The 27,380-nt window shown below is 50.4% G+C and overlaps 2 protein-coding genes across 6 annotated transcripts in view; one reads left to right on the top strand and one right to left on the bottom strand.

Annotated features, from left to right (window-relative positions):
• Positions 1 to 24,505, bottom strand: part of SCUBE3 (signal peptide, CUB domain and EGF like domain containing 3) — a 37,048-nt gene extending 12,543 nt beyond the window's left edge. For 2 of the 5 annotated variants that reach the window (XM_032462889.1, XM_032462891.1), the window contains exons 1-8: positions 23,901 to 24,504; positions 11,027 to 11,149; positions 9,919 to 10,044; positions 7,155 to 7,289; positions 6,054 to 6,179; positions 5,747 to 5,863; positions 3,520 to 3,567; positions 1,036 to 1,152 (exon numbers count right to left, since the gene is read on the bottom strand). In XM_032462889.1, the coding sequence (XP_032318780.1) occupies positions 1,036 to 1,152; positions 3,520 to 3,567; positions 5,747 to 5,863; positions 6,054 to 6,179; positions 7,155 to 7,289; positions 9,919 to 10,044; positions 11,027 to 11,149; positions 23,901 to 23,985 (877 nt within the window). In that variant the 5' untranslated portion in view covers positions 23,986 to 24,504. Of the gene's footprint in view, positions 1 to 1,035; positions 1,153 to 3,519; positions 3,568 to 5,746; positions 5,864 to 6,053; positions 6,180 to 7,154; positions 7,290 to 9,918; positions 10,045 to 11,026; positions 11,150 to 23,900 lie in introns of all 5 variants that reach the window. The other 3 variants (XM_032462890.1, XM_006180479.3, XM_006180478.3) reach the window with 3 other exon arrangements.
• The window catches only part of TCP11 (t-complex 11), a 128,046-nt gene that overhangs the window by 17,075 nt on the left and 83,591 nt on the right, over positions 1 to 27,380 (top strand). The window lies entirely within an intron of this gene.

Raw genomic sequence — 27,380 nt, 5'->3', positions numbered from 1 at the left:
GGAGGGGTAGGGGCCAGGCAAGGGGCTGGGCTGGGAGAGGTCTGGAGAGACTCAGGCCTGAGGCAGCTTTCAGCACTAGGAAGGGAAGGGGGGCTGGACGGGTGAGCAGCTTCCTTCCTGAGGTCAAGTTCCCCAAGCTGGTGGCAGACAGGACCCAGGCTACTCACCCCTACTTGGGGGAGGGGGCAGAGAGGGCTGTCTTCCACTTCACTCTTAGCATACCTGTCAGCAATCCTTCCTAGCAGCAAACTTCTCAACTCTGGCTGCCTGACCCATACCCCCGCCCTGCCCTGGCCCTCCCTCACCCCACAACCCCCATCCTCTCTGCCGGCTGTTGGGCCAGAAGACACAAAGAGCAAGCCCAGGCCTTCCTCCAGTTCCTACTTCTCATGACCAGGGACACAGACCTGATGAACCTTCCCCCCAGACCTAATTAAAGGGAGGGAGAATTATACCATAATAATAGCAAACAATGTTTACCATTTGCCAGGCACTGTTCTAAGTACTTTATATATAACTCAGTTAATTCTGACAATGTTCCTATGAGCCAAGCACCTTTACTGTGGTAAAGCTGAGGCACAGAGACACTAAGTAACTCTCCCAGGATCACAGAGCTAATAAGCAGCAGAGATAGAATCTGAACCCAGGGAGCCAGGCTCCAGCATCACTGCTTGCAACTGCTACCCTAATCTCCCTCTGACCAGGATAGCCTTTTCACTGAGAAAGTCTGGGGTTAAGAAGGTTATGGAACACACTTGTGACCTTGTACATCTACAGGGCTCAAATACCCTCCTAGACCCAGGAACATAGGGGGATAGGAATGATAGGGGCAGGGTCACTAAGGAAATGGCTGGACTTTTGTGCTCCTTGAACTGAGATGGGAAAGGTGGACAAGAGACAAACCTTAGTCACATCCCCAGTTCTTAATAATCAGATAGCTCCCAAGGGGTTGAGGAGGTCCCATAATAGGTACTCTATCTCTGGTCCCAATCTCAGCCCCTTACCCTCACACTCCTGTCCTCTGAAAACCCTTACCTTTGCAGGTCTTCCTGTCTGGCTGCAGCATGAAGCCCACAGGGCAGCTGCAGTGGACACCCGTCGCTGCATCGTGGCACTTACTGTCACAGCCCCCGTTGTTGACAGCACAGGTCTCTGTTTAGGAGGGAGGTGGGGGGATGGTAACTGGGTTATCAGCTTGGAGGAATCCCAAACTGGAGGGTAGAGGAGAGCACAGAGGCCCAAGGGAAGACCTCAGCTGCCTCCCTGGGCTTTAGAAGAAGCATTAAGCAGAGGCTCCCAGCCCCCTTCCTCCCATCATTCCCAGCCTCCATTCCCTCACAAGTGCAGCCAAGCAGTCCACTTCCCTGCCCCCTACTTGATTGAAACAAGGTGGACAGCAGTGAGGCAGGTACAAGCCAGAGCTGTCAGGCAGGAATGTGCTGAGGGGGTGGAGGCGGTGGAGGAGGGAGGGTGCAGGGAGTGATGGAAGCTAAGTAAGGGTGGTTCTTGCTGCCAGGGAACAAGAAGGGATAGATAGGAGTTTTCTTCTCTTTCCACCGACTATCTCTTTGGTGGGTGGAGGGGTCATGGTGGGACATCTTGGGAAGAGTGAGCTTGGTGATTCCTAAGACAGCTGAGAGATGGCCATCAATTCATCTTCCCTTCATCCCTGCTCAGCTGTCTTATGAAAGATCCCAGTTCCAGGACTGACTACTCATCCTCAGAGGAGATAGTTCATATTGTCACAATTTTCCAGCCCACTCCCTGCTACCTGTGTCTCCTCCCGAGCCCTCCTTTAAGTTCTGGATGGAGAGAAGCTGGCTGTTCTGTTGTTGTTTTATTTTCCTAATGGGTAGGCATTGTCTAGAGGAGGGGAGGGGGCAAAAGGAAAAGAATCCAAAGGAGAAGGAAGGGTATAAGAAGGAAGGTGAAAGAGTTAGCGGACCTCAGAGCTGAGTCTCTTCTGTTGCCCCCTCTTGACTGGTACGCTTTCCCTTTGCTGAGAGGTCAGAGTTAGGGGAGCATGGATGGGTCATCTCCCTATCTTCTGAATTCAGAGCAGGAAAAAAATAGGTTTAAACTGCAGCTCAGGAGAGTCAGATCAGCCCAGGAGAAAAAACACATCAATTCAAATAGTGCAAGGTCCTGACACAGGGACTGGGAGGGAGGTGCAGGCCGATCACTGGGGGGCCTAGAACTCTCTCCCATTAGAAAGACAAAATCATGAGGCCTCTGCTACAGAAGAGAGGAGAATCAGGAGACCTGAAGGAGAAAAGTACTGCAGGGTACTATCACCTTGAATCTTTGACTCCTGAAACTCAGGCCCAACCCTTATTACTGAGGGGACCAGCAAGGGCTATAGAAGAAACTCTGCCTCTGGGTCCCTGGTCGTGCCCTGGTCCTTCAAATGCCCAGGCCGGGGAGCAGCCACAGTGAGATCTCCTCTGTGCTAGTCCCACCTCAGTCTCTCCTAAGGTTCCCCAAGACCATGGGAAGAACCTGGGAGGGAACCTTGAGTTCAGGCTGCAAGCCCAGCCACCCCCACCCACCTACCCAGAGTGCTCTTAACATAAGAACAGGTGCCCTAAGCCCTGGAGCAGAGAGGGGAACAGAGATCCTGCACCAAGTCTAGTAGATTCTCAGGGACTCAGGATGGGGAGCATTAGAGCTGGCACAATGACCATCCCAGGTTGGACCAGGAAGCCAGGCATTGCTGCCCGTCCCCACAGGGCAGTGCTTTTGAGGGTGGCCTCTTTGGCTGCCTCAAACTTTTACTCTTTGGATTGCATGTTAATATCACAGTTTAATCTGTGCTTACTCTGTGCCAGGCATTCGTAGATGCTCCACATGCACTACCTCCATCATCACAGCAACACTAAGGAAGGACTCTTATTCTCCCTATTTTTTTTTATAGAAGCATAAACTGAGGATCAGAGAGGAAGGTCACTTGCTTAAGGTGGCACAGTTAGAAGGTGGCAGAGCCAGGATTCAAACTCAGGTCTGTCTGAACTCAAATGTCGTGCTCTTAAACCGTTATGGTGGGAGAGAATGGTGAGTGATGCTGGGACTGTGAGTTAATGTGGGAAAGAACCCAAGAAAGAAGCCTCCAGGAGGGGCTGGCATCTAACCCTATCCCACCCCTACCTCAGGTGGCACAGTGGGCAACATAGGTAGATGGAGCTGGCTGGGTCTTTAGCTGTGGAGAAGGCGGAGAGGGAGAGGAGCAGATGGTTGGGAAGGGGTGAAGGTGTTAGAAGGCGAGTGAGAAAGAAGGTGGGATGATGGAGCAGGAGAGAAAGGAGAGGAAGAGAGTGACAGGACCAAAGGCAGACAAAACCAACATGAAGCCCAGCTCTTGGGGACTCAGGTTTCTTGTCACCCAGTGGGCCCAGTACCCAGGCTGCCAGGGGAACCCAGTCAGGCTGGGCCCAATGGGCATGCGGTTAGTGGGAGCCCCAGCAGGTTAGCCCTTCCCCTAGCAAGCCAGTGAGAGCAAGCGGAGAGAGCAGACATATTTACCATTAGAAACGGCCTGAGGGGGGATGTGCTGCTCTAGCCGCCTTTCCCCTGTTTGACATTGTAAAAAAGCTGTTTAGATGCTGGGCAGGAGCTACTATGGCCCTCTGTGCCCCAACCCCCTCCCCACCCTCCTCCTCCACCCTGCAGGCCCAAACCACTAGCCCCAAATGATGAGCCCTGAGACTCCTACGCTTCACTCCCCAGCCTTGTCCTGCCTGGTATCCTCAAAGAAACCAGGCTCCCACTAAGTGACTAATGGGAAACTGAGTCTCAGAGAGGGGCAGTCATGGGCCCAGTACTTCACAGCATGCCAAAGGCAGAGCTGGGATGCAACCTCAAGTCTTACAAGCTGCCAGATCCCATGGGGTGCCCACCCTTTTTACTACACTGTACTGCCTCTCAGTCTCCCCATTAAATCTGAATGTCCTGATGGCCCTGAACAATGAAGTTTCCTCCTGCCAGGGCTGGGGAGAAAAATGAGATACAGGGCAAGGTAAAATAAGTTCTACTGGAGAATAGGGAGAAGAATTTGGAAAGAACATAGCTGTGAACCCTAGAGCAGCCTCATGTGCTCTCTTCTGCCTCAGTTGGCCATGGCCCAGAAAGTGGAATGGGTCTTGCATTAGAGAAGAGCTCAAGCTTAACAGTATTTTCCAAAGCAGCCGTGCCCAGGACTAACTAAACAGAAAGAAACCAGAGAGGGACCTGGCCTCACATCCGTGGGTCCTGAGCTCTGTCCTGATACATGCAGCTTTTTTGGGGGGACTGCATGCAGTTTCTTCTGGGAGTCTCTAAGGATGTATGAGTGTGTCCAGGGGCTGGTGAGAGGTTTGGAAAGCAGTAGAATTAGACTTACGAGTTAAAAAATGAAAGGGGTTGGAACGAACCAGCCTGGAGAAGGCAACACGAAGACCTGAAAATGTTCCAAGGTCTTTGAAGAGTTAGTTCAGAGGGAAACATGTAGCAAGAGAGATTTTAATTAAGGAACTTTAGAACTGTGTGTGCAAGTCTCTGGAACAGGTACCTGAGGGAGACCTTTAAGAGCCCTATCTGCTCCCCTGTTCTTGTGTCTGGGGGAAAGGCAGTGCTCTTTGCAGACAGTAGGTCTCTGGAGTGAGATGGGAGAAAGTCTGGTTCTTAAGCTGAGTGTCTTGTCTCTGATAAACACAGAGTGACTGTGTTCACACCTTCCCATCCCCAGCATGCTGTAGCCCACGAGATGAATGGCCATCCATAAACACCCGTGCCCACAGAACAAGCTTGCCTTTGCCTGGTTCATGACACAACCTATCCTCCTGCCCAAACTTTTCCCTTTCATTTCTCACTTCTCCAAGGGGACACCTTATCCCATCATCTTTGTCAGCACTCTGTGAGCACATAGTAATTGGCCTTTACAAAAAAAAAAAATGAAAACAGAAACAACAACAAAAAAAACACAACCCTATTAAGACTTAGCGAATTAGGGATTAAGGAATTGAACTCATGTGGTACCTAAAGATATGTGAGGTAAGGCCTAGGAATTCAGGAGAAGGGGCCCAGGTGTTAAGATGGCTCCAAACTGGGGTGAGAGGGATGGGATGCTGGAGTTGGTGAGGAAGTGAGAGGCCTACAGGCAGAGCACGACTGGAATGTGGAGGAGAGGGGAGGAAATGGGGGGCTAGGGTGAAAGGACTAGAAAGGGGATTTACAGGAGGAGAGAAAGTAGAAAGAGGAAAAAGATACCTGGAGTCAGGAAACCCCATTTGTCAGTTCAAGGCTGGCTGTTCCAGGAAAGAGCACTCTGTTCCACCCTCGGTCCCAGAGTGGGGACAGCAGGCTGTGACAGCTCCCATTTTACCACTCTAGTCAGCCGGGGACTCTGGTCAGGCTTCATCCACTGTGCTGCCCCAGCTTTCCTCCCCATTCTCAACCATGGCCTTGGTCAACAAGCACCTCTGCTAATTATTCCCAACTTGGCCACACTATTCTGGATAAAGAGGATGGTGAGGCTCCCAGGGGTGGGGCAGTGGAACCAACAGGTCTGGGAGTAGAGGGTCAGGTGAGCCCTTCAGTCTCTCAGAGTCGTTCCTCACCAGACCTGGCATTGTCTGGTCCTTCAGCTTGCTCACCAGTAATTCTGCGCTCAGCACCTGGGCCCCATGTGTTTCCCCTTCCCTTGGTTCCCAAGGGCCTCTACCCACTCCACCCCCCTTAACAGGTGAACGAGTTCTCCACTGGCCTCACCCACCAATGCACGTCTTCCCGTCCGTATGGAGCACAAACTTGACATGGCAGCCGCACCGGGGGCCCTGCTCTGTGTCATCGCACGTGTGCTGGCAGCCACCATTACCATAGTTGCACGTCACTGTGCAGAAAGGGCAGGAGGTCTGTAAGCCTACTTCTCCCTGGCACTGCAGTTCTCCATCACACCAAAACTGCTCTCTTATCTAGTTGTCCCTCCCATGCTCCCTTTCCTTCCCACCCCTTGCTGCTGAGGCCCCACACCCCTTCTCTTTGTTTCCCCTTCTCCCCCACTGCCATCCCAATTATCTCACATTTACAGTCCCGTTGGTTCTTGGTGAGCTCAAAGCCAGGGCGGCATTCGCAGGCAATACCCCCTTTGGGTGTCTCCCGGCAAATGTGAGCACAGCCGTGGTTCTTGTTCATGCAGTTCATTCCTTCTAAAAGGGAAGAGGAAGAGGGTGAATGTTCTGTACTTCTGGACACCTAGAGGAAGAGAAACTAGGAGGGAGAGTTGGGGCCTAGGGAACTAGGAGAATTACACTGAGGCTACAACACAGAGGAGACTGACTCTGCCTCACAGGCCCCTCGTCCTGACCACAGAGCTGGGTGCCAATGAGCAGAGCTCACAGCTATGCTGGATGACTTATAGGTATTGCTTCCCAGCCCCCCAAACCTGCATGATCACCCTCTCCTTCACACAGCCAAAAAATAGTATCTAATAGTTGCCCAGCACTGTGCTGGTATGGGTGGATTTAGGAAAGACCCAGAAAAATGTAAGATGTGATCTCTTTTCTCAAAGAGCTTACAGTCAAACTGGGAAGAAGGTAAATAACATTTATAATGTTAGAGAGGAGTAACTGGTACACATAATTACTATATGATTTTATTCAACAAGTATTTGTTAAGCTCCCACTACAAGCCAGGGGGTATATTAGGTTCTGGAGAAACAAAGATGAATTAGATATAGTCCCTGCCTTCAGGGATGTCACAGGAAGCAGGGGTCAGGGGGTGATGGTGATGTCACAGAAACAGACAACACATACCCTACTACTCCTGCCTGACCTTCCCAATCCAATCCAAGAAATAAGGCATGGGTGAGGCCCTCTCAGACAGCAGCAGCTTAGAGTTCAGCCCTCTACAGTTAGGATCAACATCCACCTTGGGTCTGGATAGACAGGATGCCCATGGTAGCCTCAATTCCTCACTGACTCCTAACCCCAAATGAATTCTCCCAGATTTTGTTCTAACACAGAGTATCTGTCCATAGAGCCCTCAGGATGTGATTGGGTTAAGGGATAAAAGAAGGAGCTAGTGGAGAGTGAGACCTAGGGGCTATTGAGAGAAAGCTCCTGAGCAGATGGAGAGAGAAGCCTGGGAGCGCAGGGCTGGACCCTCCCAGGTCATAGGCTGACCTTCCGGCCGCTGGATGCAGGTGTGCTGGTTGTCGCTGAGGAAGAAGCCTTCCCGGCAGTGGCACTCATAGCTGCCCATCATGTTGACACAGCTCTGCTGACAGCCGCCGTTGCCCTCGGCACACTCGTCCACATCTGTGCAGGAATCAAGGTTGGTAAGGCTGTGGGTGCAGGCCAGGGTCTGGGGGTGCCCTGGGACTTAAGCACCAAAGGCTGAAAGCAGTCTTAAGAATCCAGCGCACACTCACATACCCTCCCCTGAGATCCAACACCCAGCCTTAAGCCAGGCAGTTCTCACCCACTTATCAGCTAATGTTCCACTGCTGGTGAAGAGGCCACCCTAAGAGGTAGAGCTGGGAAGCTAAGCAGGTAGGGAGGGGACATTTGACATGGCTCACTTAGGTGAAGACGTGCCTCCCTTTTCTGCACCTGTTGAAACTGGGCCCAAGGGTAGAGGAGATCAGGAAAGAAGTCAGAGCAAGAGGAACAGAGATGGAGACTGGAGCATGGTCAGGGAGAGGAACTGTGGGTTGTGGTGAGCAGCCAGGGAATCAGGGCTCCATGTGCAAGGAGAGCTGTGGCCATGGTGCTGAGGCTGGAGGGATAGGGTGGGGAAAGGTAGTGAACCTCAACTCATTGTGAGGCAGGCACCATTTCTGTGGACAGGCCATGGCCCCAGCCTTCCTCCCCTCCCCCCATGCCTGGGCTTGCTGCCATCTTCCTGAGCCTTTCTCCTATTTTGGTTTAACAAAACAAAGTCTAGTAGCTTGGCGGGGAGGGATAGGGGGAGAGCTGCCAGGCCACACCCTAATCACCACCCCAAATCACCACCCCCAGGTCCCAGAGCCAAACTCATTGTGGAGCTCCCACTTCAATGCCTTGACTTCATCTCTCTTCTACCTACTACCCTCCCAAGTTAACAGCCCTTCTCAGTTTTCCTCAGCCCAGGAGGCATCAGGGAGACCAATCTGGCTTCTAAGGAATCTGGCTCCCAAGGGCCTCATTTGTCCTTCTCTTCCCATCCTTTCTGCTAAGCCCTAAAACCCTGTCCTTTTCCCTTCTGGCCAAGGGCAGAGGGGCCCGGATCAAGTAGGCTTCTGTGTGAGAGATGCACCTGTTGGGAAAGCCAAGGAGATAGACTTTCTTTTGCCTTGTTCCTGTCCCATCTCCTGCACCCCTGCCTTCTCCCTATCCCTGTCTTCCTGCTCTCACTCCATCCTACATTCCATCCTTCTGTTTGCTTCTTTCTATTCCAACCTTGTGATTTTGCTACTCTAGCCATGTTCTTTCCTCCAGTTCTCAGTGGAGAAACTGAGGTCCAGGGCACGGATGACTTACTCCAGGTTCTCCTAAAAGCCAAAGGTTAAGACTTTGAACCCCAACTCTAGGGTTAGGGCTAGATAGATCTTTGCTCCCCTGAGCCTTTCCATATCTACTCATTCTCTTATCCCTTGGTTGGTTCTCCCCAAAACACAGGGAAACTAGACTCGGTGAGAATTGGGGGGCCTAGAAAGTTCAAAGGTAACCAAAGAATTTAGAAGCTGATGTTTGCAGTCTCTGTAAGCAACTCACTGTCCTGGTCCAAGTGTCACAGCTTCTCTTTCCAAAGGAATGCCTAAAGAGGGCCTCACAGGTGACTGACAGATGAGAAGTGAGGTCCTTGCCTGGTAGCTACAGTGGTAGGAAAGGTGGCCAAGACAGGGGGCTAGGGCCCAGCAGGGATTAGGTTCAGAGACCCGAGTTGGGAGCAGAAACCTATAAGCATGGTCCAGGGATAGAATGTGACTGGGTTTAGAGACAGCTTTATAGTAAGGAGGCTCTCCTAGGCCAGTGAGACCTCAAATAATTCATCTGTTTGGTCAGATGTTTGGGCAGCAGGGGAACAGCCTAGCCTGCTTTTGTGGGCATTATTATTCTTGCTTCTTTTCCTTTCCTCGTGTTCTGTTCTTCCAGTCTCCTGTTTCTGTTTACCACCAAAGAGAAAGAATTTGGGATTCTTTTCCTAGGTTCACATCTCAGATCCTTTTCTGCTATGGGCTTCAACTTTTCCACTTGAGCAAGAATCTGACATGGTCCTGGTAATTTTCCAGAATGACAGAGACCAAAGTGGAGTTTGGTTCCCTAAAGATTCTCCTATCTCTGATACAACCTCTGGGACAAAGATCAGGTCAGATTGAGGCCTCAGAAGTGAGGTGAGGGTGAGCCTGGAGATTGCAGGAAGAGCTGGGAGAAAGCCAGCTGTTAAGGGCCAGTGGCTCCCTGGGGCAAAGGGAAGCAGAAGCAGCATCATCGTCATCATCGAAGACATCCCTTATGTTTATTGAGCACTTACTATTTGCTAAGGATTGTATAGGGCTCTTTACACATGTTTTCTCATGGTGAATCACACAGCAGCTCTCTGAGTGGGATATTACCATCCCAATTGCCCGAGGCTCCCTAGCTAGTAAGCAGCAGAGCCAGGATCTGCCTGGAGCCAAATCACCTTTCCACTGTGCTCAACCCCCTGTGACTAAGCTCACTGTTGTCATCTCTTGGCCCTTGTCCTGAGGACACTTTCTTGTGGCATCTCCTCAGTGTTTTCATCCAGCAACAGGACTGTTTCATCCTGAGCATCCAGTCTCAAAGGGGAGGCTGACCTTATTTTCTATTTTGTGGGAATGCAGCTTTTTGATCACTCTCCTCTCCTTGCCTGGGAATAGAAGATGCTGAAAATGCCTCTTTCCCCACAAGACGTACCCTTCCCCCATTCTTCCCCGTTGCTCACCCAGACAGTTGTGTCCATCATGTGCCAGGTGGAATCCATCATAACAGGTGCATCGGTAATTGCCGGGGATGTTGACACAGTCGTGCACACAACCTGCATTATCCTCTCGTTCACACTCATCCACATCTGTGGGCAAATAGGAGCTGAGGCAGCTGGACCCACCTGTGTGCCCCCGACTGTCCACCCCTGGGCTCAGCCTTATAGTGGCTTTTAAACATATATATATATATATATATAACCTGTGTGTGTGTGTGTGTTTCCATAGTTACTTTCATAGTTTACAAACCATTTTGCATTTTCCTATTTTCATCTGTATTGTCATAAACATTTTTAGATGTTTCTACCCAGTCTTTCCAATGATCATTGTACATGGTTGCAGAATATTCTATTACATTGTTGTATTGTAATTTACTAATCCCTTTTCTCTATTGTTAAGATTCCTTCCATTAATTTTGCTAGCATAAAAGCTGCATCAAAGAATATCTTCTCCCATATATTGTTTCTTTGAATTTCCTTTGACTACGTCCCTAAGCATAAGATTCTTGGGTCAAAGGGTATAAAAACCTTCAGGATTCCTGCTAAGTATGACAAAATCACTTTTCAATTCATAATGTCACCAGGAATTAATGAATATATCTTTGTCTATTGAAGTCTTAACCAATGCCGAAGGTCATAAATTTAACATCTCAAGACGGCTTTAATTTGCATTACTTTGATTATGAGGAGATCTGTTTGTCTGCAGTATGAATTGCCCCTGGGGTAAACTGTCTGTTCTCATTCTTTTGGGGCGTGGTGTAAGTGTCTAAAGATGGAGATTCCAACGTCAGGGAACCTCAGGGCTTAGTCCCATGATTCTGGTCCCCTTACCAAGTCAGATTGTATGGCTATGAACCATTCCCACCAGGCCCTCAGCTCATCTATCTGGTGCCTTTGTGCCAACTAGAAAATGGCACCCTCTCTGGGAAGAAACAGATCTCCCCCAACACCTTCCCATGCCGGCAGGGATTGCAGGCCTTAGTGTAATACACACCATGGCCAACTGAGAGCAGTGGCACTGATTTCCCCTCTCTGGCGGGTTCCCGTTCTCCAGGAGCCCTCCCAGCCTCACCTTTGCAGTGTTTCCCATCCCCTGTGTAGCCAGACTTGCAGATGCACTTGTACGACCGCGGCGTGTTCTGGCAGATAGCGTCGATGTGGCAGTTGTCGGTCCCCTCTACACACTCGTCCACATCTGGCAGGGGCAGAAGGGGCACTTGAGACCCTCCATTGGTGCCTCCCAAGGGATATCTTGAAGGTGGTTCCCCAGGGTGAAATCCCTTCTCTAAAATAGAGATAGCAGCCCCTCCAGAAGCAAGTGCCCTTCCACACCCCTCTGATTTCAGAGTGGGCTAACTCTGTAATTTTAGGAAAGAACCCCCACTCCCCTCAAAAATACTTAATCCACAATGACAGTTAAAATTCCATCATTTGAAACACCCTCTTTGATTTAAAAACAAACACATAAGAAACTTGGACTGGGTAGCACACTTGATTAGAAACATTCAACCTAAGGTGAATTAGTTTACCTTTCTTAGGAGCAGGCTTAGAGACAGGGAGAAGAGAAAAGGCATGGGGACAGTGGCCTCTGGGAAAGTGGCAGAGTCCAACGACTACTGGTAATTAAAGGAGGAAGAAAGGGAGACGGGGCATCTGAGGAATCTTCATCTGCCTCATGATTCTGCTTGAGACCAGGCCTGCTCCCACTTGCCCACCATGGCGCCTAAAATCTTTAAAGGAAAGAAGTTCCATCCTGGAAGGCTTTCCTTGGCCCCTGTGCTGTCAACAGCAGAGGGACTGTGAACTGGCAAGGGCTGGCACCAGTAACTTGAAGCCTGATAAGTGCACCCCTTGTGGCTCTTCAGCTGATTCATCCAGGCACATCCATCTCGCCACCCTGAGCTCTTTCATCTAACCCCAGGTGCTCCTCTCTCTCCTGGTCCTCACTTTGACACGAGGTACTACTCACAGAGCTGTGCTAAAGGAAGAGGCCAGCCAAGATCTAGCAGAAAAAAGGATGTTCAGAAAGGACATAGGAAAGAGAATCGTTTATCATTGTCGAGCAAAAGACTCCAGCTTCTGGGGCAATGTTATGCTGCCCATAAAGCTGAACTGAGACAGGGGGAAATGTTTCAGCCAAAAATGCTTTATAAAGTGTATTTGTGAAAGGTACTATACTGAAGGCTGTGGGAGCTCAGAGATGACTCAGCCCAGCCAGGAGAGACAAATAAGTAACATGAAGCAGGATGTGTTTGAGCACCACAAAGGTATTAGAGACAAGGAAAGGGGGTCTCAACCTTGGCTGCACATCATAGTCAACTCCCCTAGGACATGCCTGAGCATCACCTCCAGAAATTTTGGTCAGCTGGTCTGGATTGAGGCCTGGTTATCCATATTTTTCTAAAGCTATCCAGGTAAGTCTAAGGAGAATCTCCATTAAAGGGAAGATCAGAGGAAGAAGAGACCACTTCTAGCTGCGAACTGGGGAACCCAAGACAGTGTAGCAACGTGCAAGTAAAAGAAATGGGATTTGAAATCAAGACTGTAACTTCCAGGTGTAATCCATGGACTGTAGAACTGCTTGGCTTTTGTTAAAATACAGATTCTCAGGCCTTATTACCAACCTTTTGACTCCAAATCCTTAAGGTGCTTGATATATTTTTTACTGAATGAATAAATGACTAGACCAGTAATTGCTCCAATTTATAGACTCCCATGAGTCCTAGCTTGAGACAATTAACCATTCTCTGCTTTATTTCAAGTACTTCAGGGGCAGGACTGAGGCTTCCTGGAGCTAAGAAGAGAACTAAAATTTGGAAGAGTGCCCTCAAACACCTGCCTCAAGTCTCCTGAGCTCCTGTTTAGCTCTATACCAGTACTCTACCCTCCAACTCTCTTCAACCCTTCTGCAGCAGTCCACCATGCCCAGTGATTCTCACTGCTCTAATACACACAGATTCTCCACCTCACGCAGGCTCTGCAGTCATGGTGTCTGCCTGCTGGCCTACACTAGGAAGTCATCCTAAAGTCAGTGAGTGGAGATGGGGCACAGAAGACGAGTTCATGGGAGAGGGCAAGAGGGACCTCTGTGGATAGTAAGAGGCTGCGCGGAGAATCAGTCTGTCCAACAGATGAAAGAGAAAGTGGTACTAAGAAATGTCCTATCATAGAAAGAGCCTGAGCTCTGGAACCAGTCAGTCCCAGGTTCAAATCCAGCCCTACCACTCTCTAGGGAGGCTTTTCTAAAAGGTTTTCTTATTTCTTCCTCTTTAAAATGGGGATAATAATACCTCCTCATATGGAGGCTGTGAACAGTTGATGAGATAATTTGTGTAAAGTACCTAATAAAGTATCCAATAAACAGTGGGTCCCCAATATATGGAAGCTGGAGATGATTAAGTATTTAATCACAGGTTCAGACAACAGATGCTTTAAGATTGTGCTATCTAAGATGGCAGCCACTAGGCACATGTGGCTATTTAAATTTAATTTAAAATTCAGTGCCTCGGTTACACTGGCCACAGGCCAAGTGCTCCATAGCCGTGTGTGGCTAATGGCTACCACAGTGGACAGCACAGGTATGGAACATCATAGAAGTTCTGTTGGACAGAACTGCTCTGAGAGTTCTGAATAAGGGATACTCTGCGCCTGAGTGGACCCAAAAAACTTTCTGAGGAATTGGATTCAAGTTTGCGTTTTGGAGGCTGGGTAAGTGTTAGAAGGGGAAAGAAGAAATTCCAAGTGTGGTTAAATGCATGAAGAAAGACAAGGCACCCTGAGGTTCAAATCCTTATTCTCTGTCCCCACATTTACACACGTACACATGTGTACACTCTGTCCCCCCACGGTGGGGAAAATATTTTTTTAACAATTAAAAAAATGTTTATATGTTCTTGTTGGGTCCCTAGAGGAGCATGGACTGGATGGTATCCCCCTTCCCTGTGAGCCTTGGAGGCAGGTACAAGGGCACTGTGCAATCTCAGCGACTGGTGATCATCCTGTGCATCCTGTGCATCCTGCTTTGAGCCCTCTTCTCCTGTGTCTCTCCATTCCTTCCCCAGCAGCCAGTTGGGTGACTTGGAAACTCACCTGGAAGCTCCTCCTCTCAGGCCATCTCAGAGGTACACACCTGTCTCTGAATCAGCTGGTGCTTCACTACGGTCTACGTCAGGCTATCTGAGCTCCCAGTTCTTTTCTTTACTGCCAATTCAATGTTCACCAGTACTAGAGTGGCTCTGGATGCTGACTGCAGCAACCTAGGCTTCCTGGAAGAGCCTTTAGACCCTTCAGGCGGTTGGGTTTTCACCACCATGTTAGCCCCCTCCCTCATTCCCCACTCTTAGTGCTTATTCCTCTTCAACACCTAACCTTTCAACCCCTTCAACACATTGACACATCTCATTCTTCACATCTGAGTGCAGTCCTTTCTTTTTTCTTGTAGCCACACTGTTCCCAGCTTCCCAAATCTGGCTCAAAATTGTCCTCCCAAAAGCTCTTCCTAGTAAACTCTATTCCTGCTGAGTTCCTGGTCCTAGGGGGACCAGTTTGCCTCAGCTCACTTGCAGCTATTACTGCATTGCTCTGCTAATGCTTTAAAGCCATTTCATGTGGCATGTCCAGCTTTCCTCACTTAGCTGGTCACTTGCCGAGGAAGGGACCCTTCAACTATTCGGATGGAATCTTTTAAAGCAGAACAGGCCTAAAACAGAGCTTGAAGTAGGGTCCCAAATTATCCTGTGTCTCCTTTTGCCAGTTCATTCTTTCAGAGCTCCCCCCATCACATCCACCCACTCAGTTTGTCCATGCAAGGTCCCTTCAGCACCCATGGGTACAGTCTCATCTTAGTTTGTTCTCTCAGGGTACAGGTGTTCACTAGTTGGCCTGACAAGCCAGTTGATGCTGTTGGGCATGATTGGTTTAGACCTGTGGCTGCATTCTGGGATTCCCTGGGGACCTGATTTTAAAAATGCTCATGTTTAGGCACTCTCTTAGACCAGCTGCACCAGGATCTCCAGGGTGAGGCTGGGCTGCGATCTGTCTTCCTTTTCTAGCTCAGGTAATGTGATAGACTATTTGCCCAAGCTGGGAAGAGACCAGGGGCAGCAACATGACAGAGTGTTTGAGAAAAGGGGTTCTGGAGTGGCTCTTGACAGTTCAAATGCCAGCTGTGTGCTTGTCTGTGGTCCTGGGCCAGCCTCTGAACTTACCTGCTCCCTCCTCTGTAAAAGGGAATGAGGCTTCCTCATGGGGCTGCCGTGAGTATCAAATGAGTTCATACTTAGCACAGCAGCCCAGGCATATAGTAAATGTTCAATAAAGGTTTGCTGTTTTTATTCCTTCTGACTTTATCCCAGTATCCTTTCTGAACCCCTCTCCCCTTACTCTTTATCAAAGCCCCATTTGAGGCCTGGTGTGGGGAGCATGTGATGGTACAGGGAATTTGGGGGAGACATATCCTTGAAGGTATCTGTGCCACTGCCTATTCTCGCCATGCTGGGAACTGCCCCAGAAGGAGGGGGAAGTGGGTGAAAGTTCAGTTGGGGACCAAAAAGCTGTCTTGCACAATCCTTTGTGAAGACTATCATTTTTTGCCTTTACCCCCACCCCAGGCACTGGGCTGGATCAAAAGCTGAATTGGGGGAGAATGGAGTCTGCAAAGATACCACAGGTGAGCCAGGGCCTCCCTGTCTCTCCCTCTTCTGGCATGAAAGCACAGGTCTGTAACTACAGTAGCTTTTCCCAGCATCATCTGACCTTGCTTCTGGATTTGCTTCAGTACTTAGCAGAGCACTCCATAAACTCTGCTAATGTTGGGAGGAAGGGTGGGATGGGGTGGGGGATAAAGGGTTAGAGGACAGACTAGAGAGGGTGGATTATTATACCACAGGCAGTCTAAGATTCCCTTCTGAGGATGAGGAAGTGTACCCCCAAAGGGGAGCAGGAGGACCCCCAAGGAAACACTTCATCTACTTTAAAATTTTGCCCAGGTCCAGCTCTGGAATAACAAGTAGCAATGAGCAGGAGTTTAGGCTGCCAATAAGCAGCTGCCTGTAGGTAGTCTGCCCTACCTTTATGTTATCACAGTAGTTACCTTACTGCTCACAGTGGGTGGGGGGAATTGTGGGCAAATCTGCTGGGCCCAAGGAGGAGGTCCAAAGCAGCTTGCTTGGCATCCTAATGCACCCACAGGGCTGTGGCATCCTTCTTGCCTCAGCCAGGTTAGTCCAGGATGTCTACTGTGTCTACCTCATTCCTCTATTTTGCTCTCCAGAAATGCCTTCAAACCTCATCTGTCATTGAGGACCCAGTTCAAGTGCCTCTGCTGGGAAGCTACCTTTGACCGCTGCAGCCTTCTCTAATCTACTCTTTCTCTTAACTCTGGAGGCTTTGACTGTCAGGTTCTCTGATCGCCTGACCAATCCCCATGACTATTTTGTGATGCCTCTTATATGCTACCCTGCAACACTATTTAACTTTTGGTTTCTGTGTATTATCTTCCTGCTGAAGCCGTAAGCTCCCTGGGGCCACAGGTTCCAAATCTTTGAAACCTATAGAGCGGCTATAAGAGAATTGAGCATATTCACTCAACCATTCAACAAGTAGTTATTGAGCATTTGCAACATGCCAAGCACTGTGCTAGGCACTGGGCATTCAGCAGTGAACAAGACAGACTAATGTACTGAAAGCATTTAGTAAATATTTGCTAAACAGATGAGTGGATGGAGGGATAGATGGTTTGGTGGGTGAGTGGATGAGGTCCATATTGTGGCAGCCTCTCTGTTCTGTGTTACTGCAGAGAAAAAGGTCACTTCTTTACTGTCCTGTAACCTCACAGCTGTTCTGGGTGGAGGGCAGTCCCAAGAAGTTTAGTCTTAAGGATAGGGAAATAAGAAATTCAGAGGAGGGAAGATACTCACTTGAAGGTGTCTCTTTGGTCATGCTGAAGCCAGAAGGGGCTGGGACCAGCAAATCTAGGATAGGATTCCTTGTGAATCCTATAGAATCCACAGGATCTCAGGGTTTTCAGATGTTATCTGGGGCTACTCAGGCATCTCTTCAGAGCATCCTTGTCTGACAGATGTTCTCCAGCCTCAGTGCTAACACCTGGTGACAGGGCACCAGGGGCCACTCAAGTGGAACAGGGCCAGTTTTTCTTTGCTGCTGCTGGTGGTTCCTGTATCCTTTCCTCCAAGTTGCCTCCCACATCCAAGTAACATCCAAAGTAGAACCAGCTCAAGCTTTGGCCATGACACCCCAGTCTGCAGCATGTGCACATATATGGACCTGTGTGTGTGCGCATCTGCTCTACCTCTAGATCAACTAGAGAAACTGGTGGAGCCTGGCTTCCCAGCTTCAGCTTCTCAGGCTGTCTTCCCAGTTAGGAACTGTGCTGTGACCTCAGCTGGAGCCTAGACCCATCCTTGGCCTGGAGAGAGTCCAGGAAACCACACAGATGGAGACAGAGTACTGTCTTCTTTTTTAAAAAGTACGCTTCCCTCTTATATAAGCTTAGCCTGCTCAAATGAAGAGCCAGGAAGAGCAGTTGGTGCTTGGTGACTGGGGAGGAGCCAGGATGGACCTGATGGCTTCATCACCCACCAGGGAGCCTGATGAGTTACTCTTTGAAGTCCTACCTTATCCCCAGTCCAGCTCCTTGCTCATTGAATGGATCCCTAAATAGGTAAGAGTTTTCTCCGTTTCAGTGTGGACTAAACCAACAACCCTGAGTCAGAGGTCTTTAGAGGATGGGTAGGATACAAGGGAGTAAAGAACAGAACATGAGAGAGATAGAGGCAGGGAGTCAGGCACGTTCCAGTTTCATGATAATCAATTTTCTCTCTCCAAATTGGTGGAAGAAATAACAAGATAAAAAATGATGGTGGCAGATGACATTTAATTCCCTTAAGTATGCAGAGCTCTTTTATGTGGGTTATTTCATTTGGTCCTTAAATGGTCCTATCTCTTACCGTATAGATGAGGAACAAGCCCAGAGAGGGTATCTTGGGAAAGAGAAAATGGCCGAGTGCAGAGCCAGGAGCCAGGTTTTCTGACTCACAGTCCAGTGTTCTCTCACTATACATTGTCCTTTATAAACACTTGAGGGAGAAATCCATGCCTTAGTTGTCCTTGTGCCTCTCCCACCCCAACTCAGTGCTTAGTTCAGCATGAAGCAAGCATCCAGTGCCCAACCATGGAATAGCCTGGAACTGACATTTGGATGTTCCTGGTAGGAAGTCAACAGGAGGCATGCAGATGCTCTGAGGCTTTGGGCATGGGAGCAGCAGGGAGGAGAGCAGGGCTGGGTGTGGGCAGGGAAGGAGGGTGGCTCCACATGGTGGGAGCAGACAGAGTTGCAGGGAGGAAGGGGTGGGCAATGCAGCAGTGGGCAGGTGTCTCCTGCCCTTGGATTCACTATGCTGGGCCAAGCAGCTGGTTAGAAACAAAAACAAACACCAGGGATACAGGTTCCTGCTGTTAACAGCTTCAAACCGCCAGAGGAAAACTCCAAATAAATATAATTAGAAACTTGTAAAAACGTCCTCTCTGTAAACCTGCTCCCCAGGGTCTACCTTTTCAGCGCCCCCCTTCTCCCAGCCCCCCCATGCCCACATATCCTGACACTCCACCCTCACCCAGGAAGTCCTTAGATGTTTCCTTATTGTGGATCTTCTCTCTTCTCTCCAGCCCAGCAGCTCTTGCCCAGGTCTGTCCCTAGCTTGTTACCATCAGTGACCAGATGCAGACAGCCCCAGGCTTAGGGCTCTGAAATCCAAACCCCACAGCTGTCTAGGGCTGTGGTCACAGCCACAGGGAAACCATAGGTAAGAGTGAGGGCCACAGCACCCTATTTAAGGGTCATCATTTTGTCTGTAGGGCCGAACTGCAAAATCCAATGGCAACTACAAAACAGTGCCTTGGTCTGAAAAGGGGAGATGTCTAGGCTGGAGCAGAATACAGAGTGCTAGTCCTGGAACTGAGAATGTATGGTGTAGGACCAAGAACTGGGGCCCTCGGGCCTTGCCCAGATAGTATTCAGTTCTCAGAACACAAAAATTCCCCAAAGTTGCTGGATACACACACATTCACACACACACTTATTCTGCAGGGGCTGTTTCCAGGAGGAAATACCCCACTTAAGGGTACAGTAAGAACTATCAGGTACATGGACTCCAGGAAACTGGGGTAGGGAAGAAAGGAAGAGTAGCCACATGCTGTAGACCTGGGCAGGGAACATTGAAGCTGGGCCCAGGGAGCAAAGGGCATGAGATTCAGGCGAGCAGCCTGGGGAGACCCGGCTGCAGGACTGGGGCTTGCAATAGTGTTTTCTACTTTCAGCAGGAAGGATTTCGAAGAGATGTGCAGAATCTCAGAGCTGAAAGGGACCCTACTTAAACTCTAGCCCATATGTGAGTGAGGAAGAGGATTTCAGTTATTTCCTCAGAGGCTGCATTCCTCAGGCTCCGCATTTACCTAAACCCGCTGGTACCATCCTCCCCACCCCATGGCATTTGGGGCTGGCGTTATGTGGGTGTGAAAAGAAGACAGCAGCCTGTCTGGTGACAGAAGGGCAAAAGGGGTGAGGAGAAAGTCCACATCCCCTCTTAGCCCAGGCGACTAGCTCCCTACCCCTCAAACATCCCTGGGTTGGCAGTTGTATCACTTTCCTCCAAGGACCAGCAGTCCCTCTGTTTCCAGACTCCTGTCTAGTAACTGAGCCTGAAGAAGCTGTCCCCAGGTCTGGGCCTCTTGCGGGCACTGCCAGCCTCAGAGTAGCTCTGCAGTTTCCAGCCCTGACAGGGACTCTTTCTTACAAGCGGTCATGTGCTAGGGGTGCGGGACGTCAAAGGAGGCCCACACCCTAACACGCGGGGACCAGAGCCGGGGGCAGGGATTGGGGTTAGTGCAGGCAGCAAGTTCCTTTACCTCTGTCTTCTCAAGAGGGTCTGAATCCATCTGTTCCCTTCCCCCACGTTCAGTTCAAGGCATGGGACCAAGCCATTCCACTTCTTTACTTCTCCAATGAAAATAAAATGCACGTTGCCCGCTTCCTTTTTCCTCTCACCAGAGCACTACACACACACACACACACACACACACACACACACACACACACACACACACACACACCCTGAATCATGCACATGCATGCTCACACACACACATACACACACACCCCTGAATCATGCACATGCACGCTCACACGCCCCAGTGAGTGCACACCTAGCATTCTCAAACTCACACCCAGGGCTGGCTCCTTTTACAACAGGTCCCAGACGCTCACATCTCAAACCGGTTCTCATGCTCTCAGATTCCTGAAGGTTTCAGGAAACAATCTTATTTAGGGGTTGCTGATAATTTTCTTCTTTCTCTGCCTGTAGTAGTTCTGGCCTTGGTGTCTTCTAGTCCTCTCTCTCATTCCACCCTGCAGAGACTCAGGAGATGAGGGGTAAGAAGTGGAAAAGTTCTCCCTTGGCTCTGGGCTCTCCCCCCGACCCCTTCCCTAACATGTCACTGAGAGAAGAGAGGTCAAAGGGATTCCTGAGGAATTTCTAAGCAGTCCACCCCCCTTCTCCACCCTTCTAGAAAAATGAGGGGTGGGAGTCAGGCTTAAAGGGAACTGATTGAGGGTCAGGCTCCAAGAGAGAGGGCTGCCTCTCCCTTTCTCTCCCCAGCGTGGCCTGGACGGGCACGGGCACAGCCGGCTGCCCACGGGGCCACCCTCACCCGCTGACACGGTTATGGTTTTCATTTCATATTTTGGAGGGAGGGGTTAGGAGGAACAGTCCCCTCACTGTAAGAGCTGGCCACAGGAGTCCAGGGAAGCGGGGAGGAGAGGAAACAGCCACATTAAAGAGGAAGAGAGGGGTGGGGGAAAGAAAGAGAGAGACACACATACACCCAGACAGAGACCCGGAGAGACACACCAAGACAGAGAGACACTGTTTGCTGCCAGATGAACGCGCTCAGTCCCAGGGATGGTGTTACTGGGAAACTCTAAATACATGACTTTATCAAAATTCTATCCCTAATGAGAGGAGAAAACAACCAGGTAAACTAAACTGCCAGGCTGGCTTTCCCTGCCCGCCCTGGGGACAAGTTTTCCCCAGGAGGCCAGGAGACCTTTTCATTCAGCTGTAACCTGAGCCCTATGCAAGGATTAGGTCTTTTTAACCACTGTTGCACCCCCCCCCCCCCAAGCAAAGCAAATTAATGCTTTTAAGTTAACAATTATCCTGGTTATCCAGTCTGTCTACTTTAAAATACACAGACAGACACTTGAAAAACACTCAAAACCATGTATCCTCATGCTCACTCATTCGCTGTCACAAAAGCTTACCCACTCACTCATCCACACACAGTTCTCAAAGACATTAAAACATCTGTACACATGCTTAACAGCTAAGTCACAATAAACACATACACCCAGCTATGTCACCTGTGGGTGACTGTGTGAACCTCTCTGTCTCTCACACACACACACACACACACACACACACACTCACACATTCACATATTCACCTGCATACTCGGGGCTCCCTGCCTTGTCCATCCCCTCCTCTCCATTTCACACCACTTTGTTTCCCCCCTTCCCCCCCACCACCCTGCGAATCTCTGGAGAAAAGGGACAGGGGCCCAGATATCCCTTGAGGTACAGTAACTCTGTGCAAGATACTTGCCAAGAGTATCTGTATTTTAAAGACCTGCTAGAGCTTAATTTAGAAGCATGTGGCATTAAAAACACACCTTCTGGCACTGGTGATATCTTGGAGATATGTTTGGGAGCAAGGGATGTCCACAGCACCGTCTATGGGTAAGGCTGCCTTGCTCGGTCAGTACTTGTCCTTCCTGCAACATTGGCCTGCAGATTTGGGACCAGAGTCATCCCTCTAACCTAGCAAACCTGTTGTTAGACAATCTCCAGCAGACCAGGTTGATAAATTTCCTGAATAGTGGGGTTTAAAGGTAGCTGAAATGACAGGCTTGGAATCTATGCTGAGTTAAGACCAGAAGGAAGATGCAAAGCTAATTTCAGCCCAGTCAGAACAAGTGTGGCCCAAATGTGAGATAAGCGGTGGATAAAACTAGTCTGTAAGTTCCTTGAGGGCAGGGGCCTCCACTCTGGCTGTATTTCCCACAGCACCAGCAGGATGAAATGAAAGAGGGAGTCCCTGAAGTGCCTTGAAGAGATTCTGAGTCCTTCTGTTGCTGAAGGATAGGCTGATCCCCCAGGCTTGAAAGCCTTGGCTTGATGGCACCTGTCTCTTCTAGGAGTCTCCATCTGCTCCAAGAACGCCTTTAAATATACTGTGTGCTCCCCCTTATGCCCTCAGTATTAGAAGGCCACTGCAGACACTGGCTCCAACTTGAAAGAGGCCCTTATCTTGTCTCTAGATTACTACATGAAATCTGTTCCTTCCTTCAGACTAAACTCCCTAGCTAATTCCATGTTATGAGTAAGTCAGAATGTACTACAAAAGCCAGCTTTGTTTATGAAAACACAAGCAAATCCACAGTGGGAGAGGGGCTGCTCCCAGGCTGGGGGTGGCAGTGGTAGCAGGCTGTCTGGAACCAGGACTAGAGAAAAGGGAGTTTGGAAGGGGTGGGGGTGGGCTCTGATATTTGACAGCCAAGGGTCTCTAGTGTTTTGGTTCTGTTAAAGGACAAGTTTGAGAGGGAGGGAGTAGTTGAAGAGGCAGTGTTTGGGGAGAAGAGGATGGCACTGATAATAGCACCTTCCTTTAAGAGAATGCGAGCCTATCCAGGGCACAGAGCAGCTTAAGAGTCAAGAGCTCAGGCCCTGGGACACAGCGACCTGACTGCCAGAGACTCAGGTTTCCCCAGCTCCCAAGTTCAACTTTCAGTTCTGGCCCAGTCACCTCCACACCCCAACTTGGCTTCAAGGAGCCCCCAGGACAATAGGCAGAATCATATTCTCCTGGGCAAAGCTTTGCCAGGAGGAATTTTCTTTTTGTCCATATAAATCTTTTCCTGGGTGAGGACACGATGGGGGAAGGGTGCAGCAGAAGGTCAAGGGGGAGGGGAGACTGTCCCCAAGAGAACTGTAGCCCACCAGCCTAGTTTCTGCCAGCACAGCCTTGGGACTGGCCAGGCAGTGAGCCTGGGGTCAGGGGTAGGGGCAGGAGGGCCTCTGTGTCTCTAATTCCTAGAGGGATCTGTCAGAGCTCCCCAGCCTGGAATTTTACTTTGTTATTTTAATACAATTCTGACCTGGATTTAAATGGAATTGGAAACCCGAGGCTTTAATAAATAAATATTATGATAAGAAATGAAAGCCATGCAAGACGAAAGAGATTTCCCCCTAAAGAGGCAGAAACGGGACATTCTTGCCGAGACCAGCGTCAAAGAAATATTCTTCTCTTCTTCAGCCCTCTACCATTCAGTGAGAAACGAGCTGGTTTTCTGGTTTTCCATAGAAGACCCTATTTTTCTTGACCATTTTCCTTCTGATAAGACAAGAACTTCGAAATTTCTGTCTAACTCTGAGGAGGTTTGGGGGTGAGGGGAAGAAATATATGGCATGGCTGAAAAAGTTTTCATTCTTTCAGTCTCTCCAGGCCAGAACTTAAGTTTCTGGCAACGTTTGAGAGAAGGGAAGATTCCCTCTCGTACTTTTGGAGGACAAGAAGTCTTTTGAAGATGCTGGGGTGGCAGTGAAGTCTGGCAGAATTCTGAGATGCGTGGTCACTTCAGCCTAGGACCTCCCAAACTTCCCACTCATCCATGCGGCGCCTGGCCCGTCCAGCCTTTCGCCTGGGGCGCAGCGCCCAGAGGTCAGGTCCCCCGCCGTGGAGTGCGGGTACACAGTGCCAGGTCCTGACAGCAGCACGCTTCCCAGCACCTGCCCTGCCCCTCGGAAATCGCGCCCCCGCCTTCGGGCCCCGCAGCCCAGGCAGCCCCGCGGCCGCGCGCGCCTCCTTCCTTACCTTGCAAGGCTTTGCTGTGCTGGGCGGCGCGGGCGTGGACCAGCAGGACAAGCAGGCAGAGTCCGGGCACGCGCCCGGAGCCCATGGCTGGAGCTACGGGTGGCCGGCAGCCGGGGCCGGTCTCGCGGCCCGTGGAGGGCGGAAGCGGGCCAAGCCCCCGCGCGCCGGAGGGGGGAGGGGAGGGGGCGCCCTGCCGGGGCCGGGCCGGGGGCTGCGGGCGCGTACCGCGGACCGCGGCGCCCTCGGCAGGAGGCTCCCGATGCTGCCGGCTTCTCCCGGCCCGACGCCGGGGAGAGCTAGGCGGAGCGTGTGACTAGGCTGGGGGCGCCCGGCGCCGCTGACGGAGGGGAACCCCCGCCCTCTCCAAGCCCGGCTCCGCTAGCGGCGGCGGCGGGGCTGCTCCGTATAATCCCACCCAATTCCCAGCTTCGCCGGGAGAGAGCTGCAGCCGGAGAGCGCGCAGAGCCCGAGCGAGGGACCTGAGAAAGGGGAGGGGAAATGCGGAGCCAGAAACACGCCCTTTCTGCCTCTCTTTCTTCTTCTCTCGCTCTTTCTCCGTCTCTCAGGCTCCGTCTCTTTTTCTTCTCCTTTCTCCTCCTCCTCCTCTTTCTCCTCCTCTCCTCGCTCCTTTTCGTTTTCTTCCTCCTCCCCCCACCTCCTCCTCCAGCACCACCACCTCCTTTTTCGTGCCCTTTTTTCTTTCAAATGGGGCCTCGGCGCGGCGGCCGCTCCCCCTGCGCGCCCGGGCGCGGCTGCCCCCTCCCCAGGCTGCCGGGCCGCTGCCTGCAGGAATTTACAATCCGGCGCTGGGGGAGCGGGCCCGGTCTCCATGGAGACGGCTTCCCCGGGAGCAAGGAGGTCAGGCGCAAACCGCGCACAATCAATGGATCAATGCAAGCCCTGCTCCGCTCCAGACCAAATAGCACCCGGCTTCGGCTCGTCCTAGAGAGGAGAGCCTGGAGGAAAGAGTTGGGGAGCTAGGGTGCGCCCCCGCGCTCGCACGCGATGAGGGCCGTGCGACGCAGGTTTGCACGCAGGTTTACGAGAGGAGACAAAGAGAGCGAAGGGTGTCGGGGAGGCCGGGGAGGACCGGATCGCACGGGCACTCAGGCATGCCCGCCGCCACGGCCCGATACGCGGGAGACAGCCACACAGGACCTCGAAAAACTGAGAGCGGCTCAGACAACGGGCCGAGTTACACCCTCCCAACTCTTACACACTCTCCCCCCATTCCCCTCTCTGGACTCAATCTTCATTTCTAGTGCTGAGTACACTTTAATTGAGGACCAAGAAGAAAGTATCCTTCCCTCAGCTGAAACTGCCAGCTCCAGGGCAGACTCCCTTGCAGTTAAGGCGTTGGAGATAGCTCGCTGAGCACCCTATCCCTATAGACCTGAGCTCATGTATAAAACTCTCATGCGCTCAACACATGGGCAAAAGCTAACCCATAGAAACCTGCCTATGTGTGTGAACACAAAGACCCAAAGGTAAGCACAACATTCTCCTCCAAACCTGACCTACCACCTTCAAGATGTGGTCCTGACCAGAACATTCTTAAGCCTTCATCCTTCCAACTTGCACGGGCAGAAAAGGAAAGATACATGATATTTTTAAAACTAAGGGCAACGTTTGCCAAAGAGCAGTGTCCCTGAACCATGGACAATGCCTCCTGGTGCATTTACCAGCTCTGCATCTTCTTTCTTTACATCCCAGGGGAAAGAGGAAAGACCTCTTGAAAGGTGGTAAGAGCTTTGGAGTATGGAGCTTTGGTCAGAATGAGACTGCCAGGCCCTGCGCAGTTACTTATTCTTCAGAGCAAATCTTCTTCAGGGAAAAGACCGTTCGAACCTAGACTAACCTCACAGAGCCCTCAGGGTACCAAGGAGGAAGGAACAATGACCAGTATCTCCCTGAAAATAACTCAGTTCTTAGACCCTTGACACTAGCAGCCCTCATCAGCTAGTGGACTTTGTCAAAGGCTTCCTTAACCCCTAGGGAGAAGAACTGAGCCCTTCTTTCCCTAGGGATTGAGTAGGAGGATGCAAACAGATTCAGGTATTTGGGTTTCTTGTCTGCACTCTATCCTGGGATGACAATTACCTTTGGGCAAGTCACACCTTAATGGGCCTCAGTGTCCTCATCTAGAAAATAAGAGGGTGGGTTAGCTCAGTGGTGGGAAGGAGACAGTGCCCTTAGGAAGCCTGGGGAAGGAGAGTTTGAGAACCTCTGCATGACATGAAAGATGATGGTTGGGATGGGGGCACTTGGATCGTGGAAATGGTGTGGAGGCCATGAAAGTTTGGGTCAGATGATCTCTGAGGTCCCTTTCAGTCCTGTCACTCTAGGATCCCTCCCTCCTTCATTCCATTTGTAAACCTCTCCCCTTGAAGCAGCTTTGCCTGCTGCCACCAATTATGTGTAGGGCTGGAGGACAAGTGCAAACACGCCATCCTCTCTGCCCCAAACAGGAGAGTGGTTTAAAAAGAAAAAAAGAAAAACAATTGGAGGTTGCCAGACAGTACCTGATCTACATGGGGGCACAGAGGGCTGATTAGCCCCCCAAGGCAGGGAAGGGAGATTGCACAGTCCTTGCTTTGTCTCTGCCTTGCTTTGGACACTGGTGTAAGCTCCTCTGGGTCCCGAGGGAGGAGGGCTCCAGCCCACCGTCTAAACCACAGGTGAGGTGGTCATGTAGGAGATTCTGTATGGGCAGATTAATAGGTTATCTCCGACCTTCTCTCCAAGTCAGCATGATTTCCTGAGTATGACAGTGCCTGACTTGGGAGGGAGAATGGGTTGCCCCATCTTAACTACTATATCTCTGGGAGGGTCAGTGTCTTTTACTCTAGTTTCTTTCTTCTTATTTTTTTTTTCATTTTCTTCCGTTCATTTCCTCTGCTTCTCTAGGAAGGTGAGCTTTCTCTACATCTGGGCAGAAGAGGCAGTTCCCTGCCCTGCTCCCCTCATCCAATCTAGTTCCACCCATCCCTGGCCGTTCAGGGAATTCTATAGGAGCAGAAACAGGTCTTATATCACCAGGGTATTGTGCACTGGGGTGCCGGTCACATTGTCCTCTGCCCTGTCCACTTCTGCAGGGACTCACAACTGAAAAATGACTGAGGAAGACGACAAGGAAGGAATAATGAGGTGGCACTTGCAAGTGCTACTACAAAAGCAGCAGCATATGCCTTACCCTAACCGGCAGGGGCAGAATGTTCCTGGGTTCTCTGGGCCTCCCACGCTCACCTCTCAGGCTGCAGTTTGCTTTTAGACTTTACTTTCCTTCAGGGATACCTCTGACATTCATTTCATTCTAATTTCTCCTGCGAATGTCTAAGGAGAAGATGGGGCTGGGGGACCCATAGCTGATATATCTTGGTTCTTTTTTTTTTTTTTCAAGTATTTTATTTATTTATTATAGTATTATTCATTTTATTTTCACAGGGTGGGGTGTGTGGGGAGATAATTAGATTTATTTAT

Source organism: Camelus ferus, chromosome 20 (genome assembly GCF_009834535.1).
Source record: "Camelus ferus isolate YT-003-E chromosome 20, BCGSAC_Cfer_1.0, whole genome shotgun sequence".
Taxonomy (NCBI): Eukaryota; Metazoa; Chordata; class Mammalia; order Artiodactyla; family Camelidae; genus Camelus; species Camelus ferus.
Note: the sequence above shows the minus strand (reverse complement) of the source record. Positions and strands in the feature narration are given on the sequence as shown.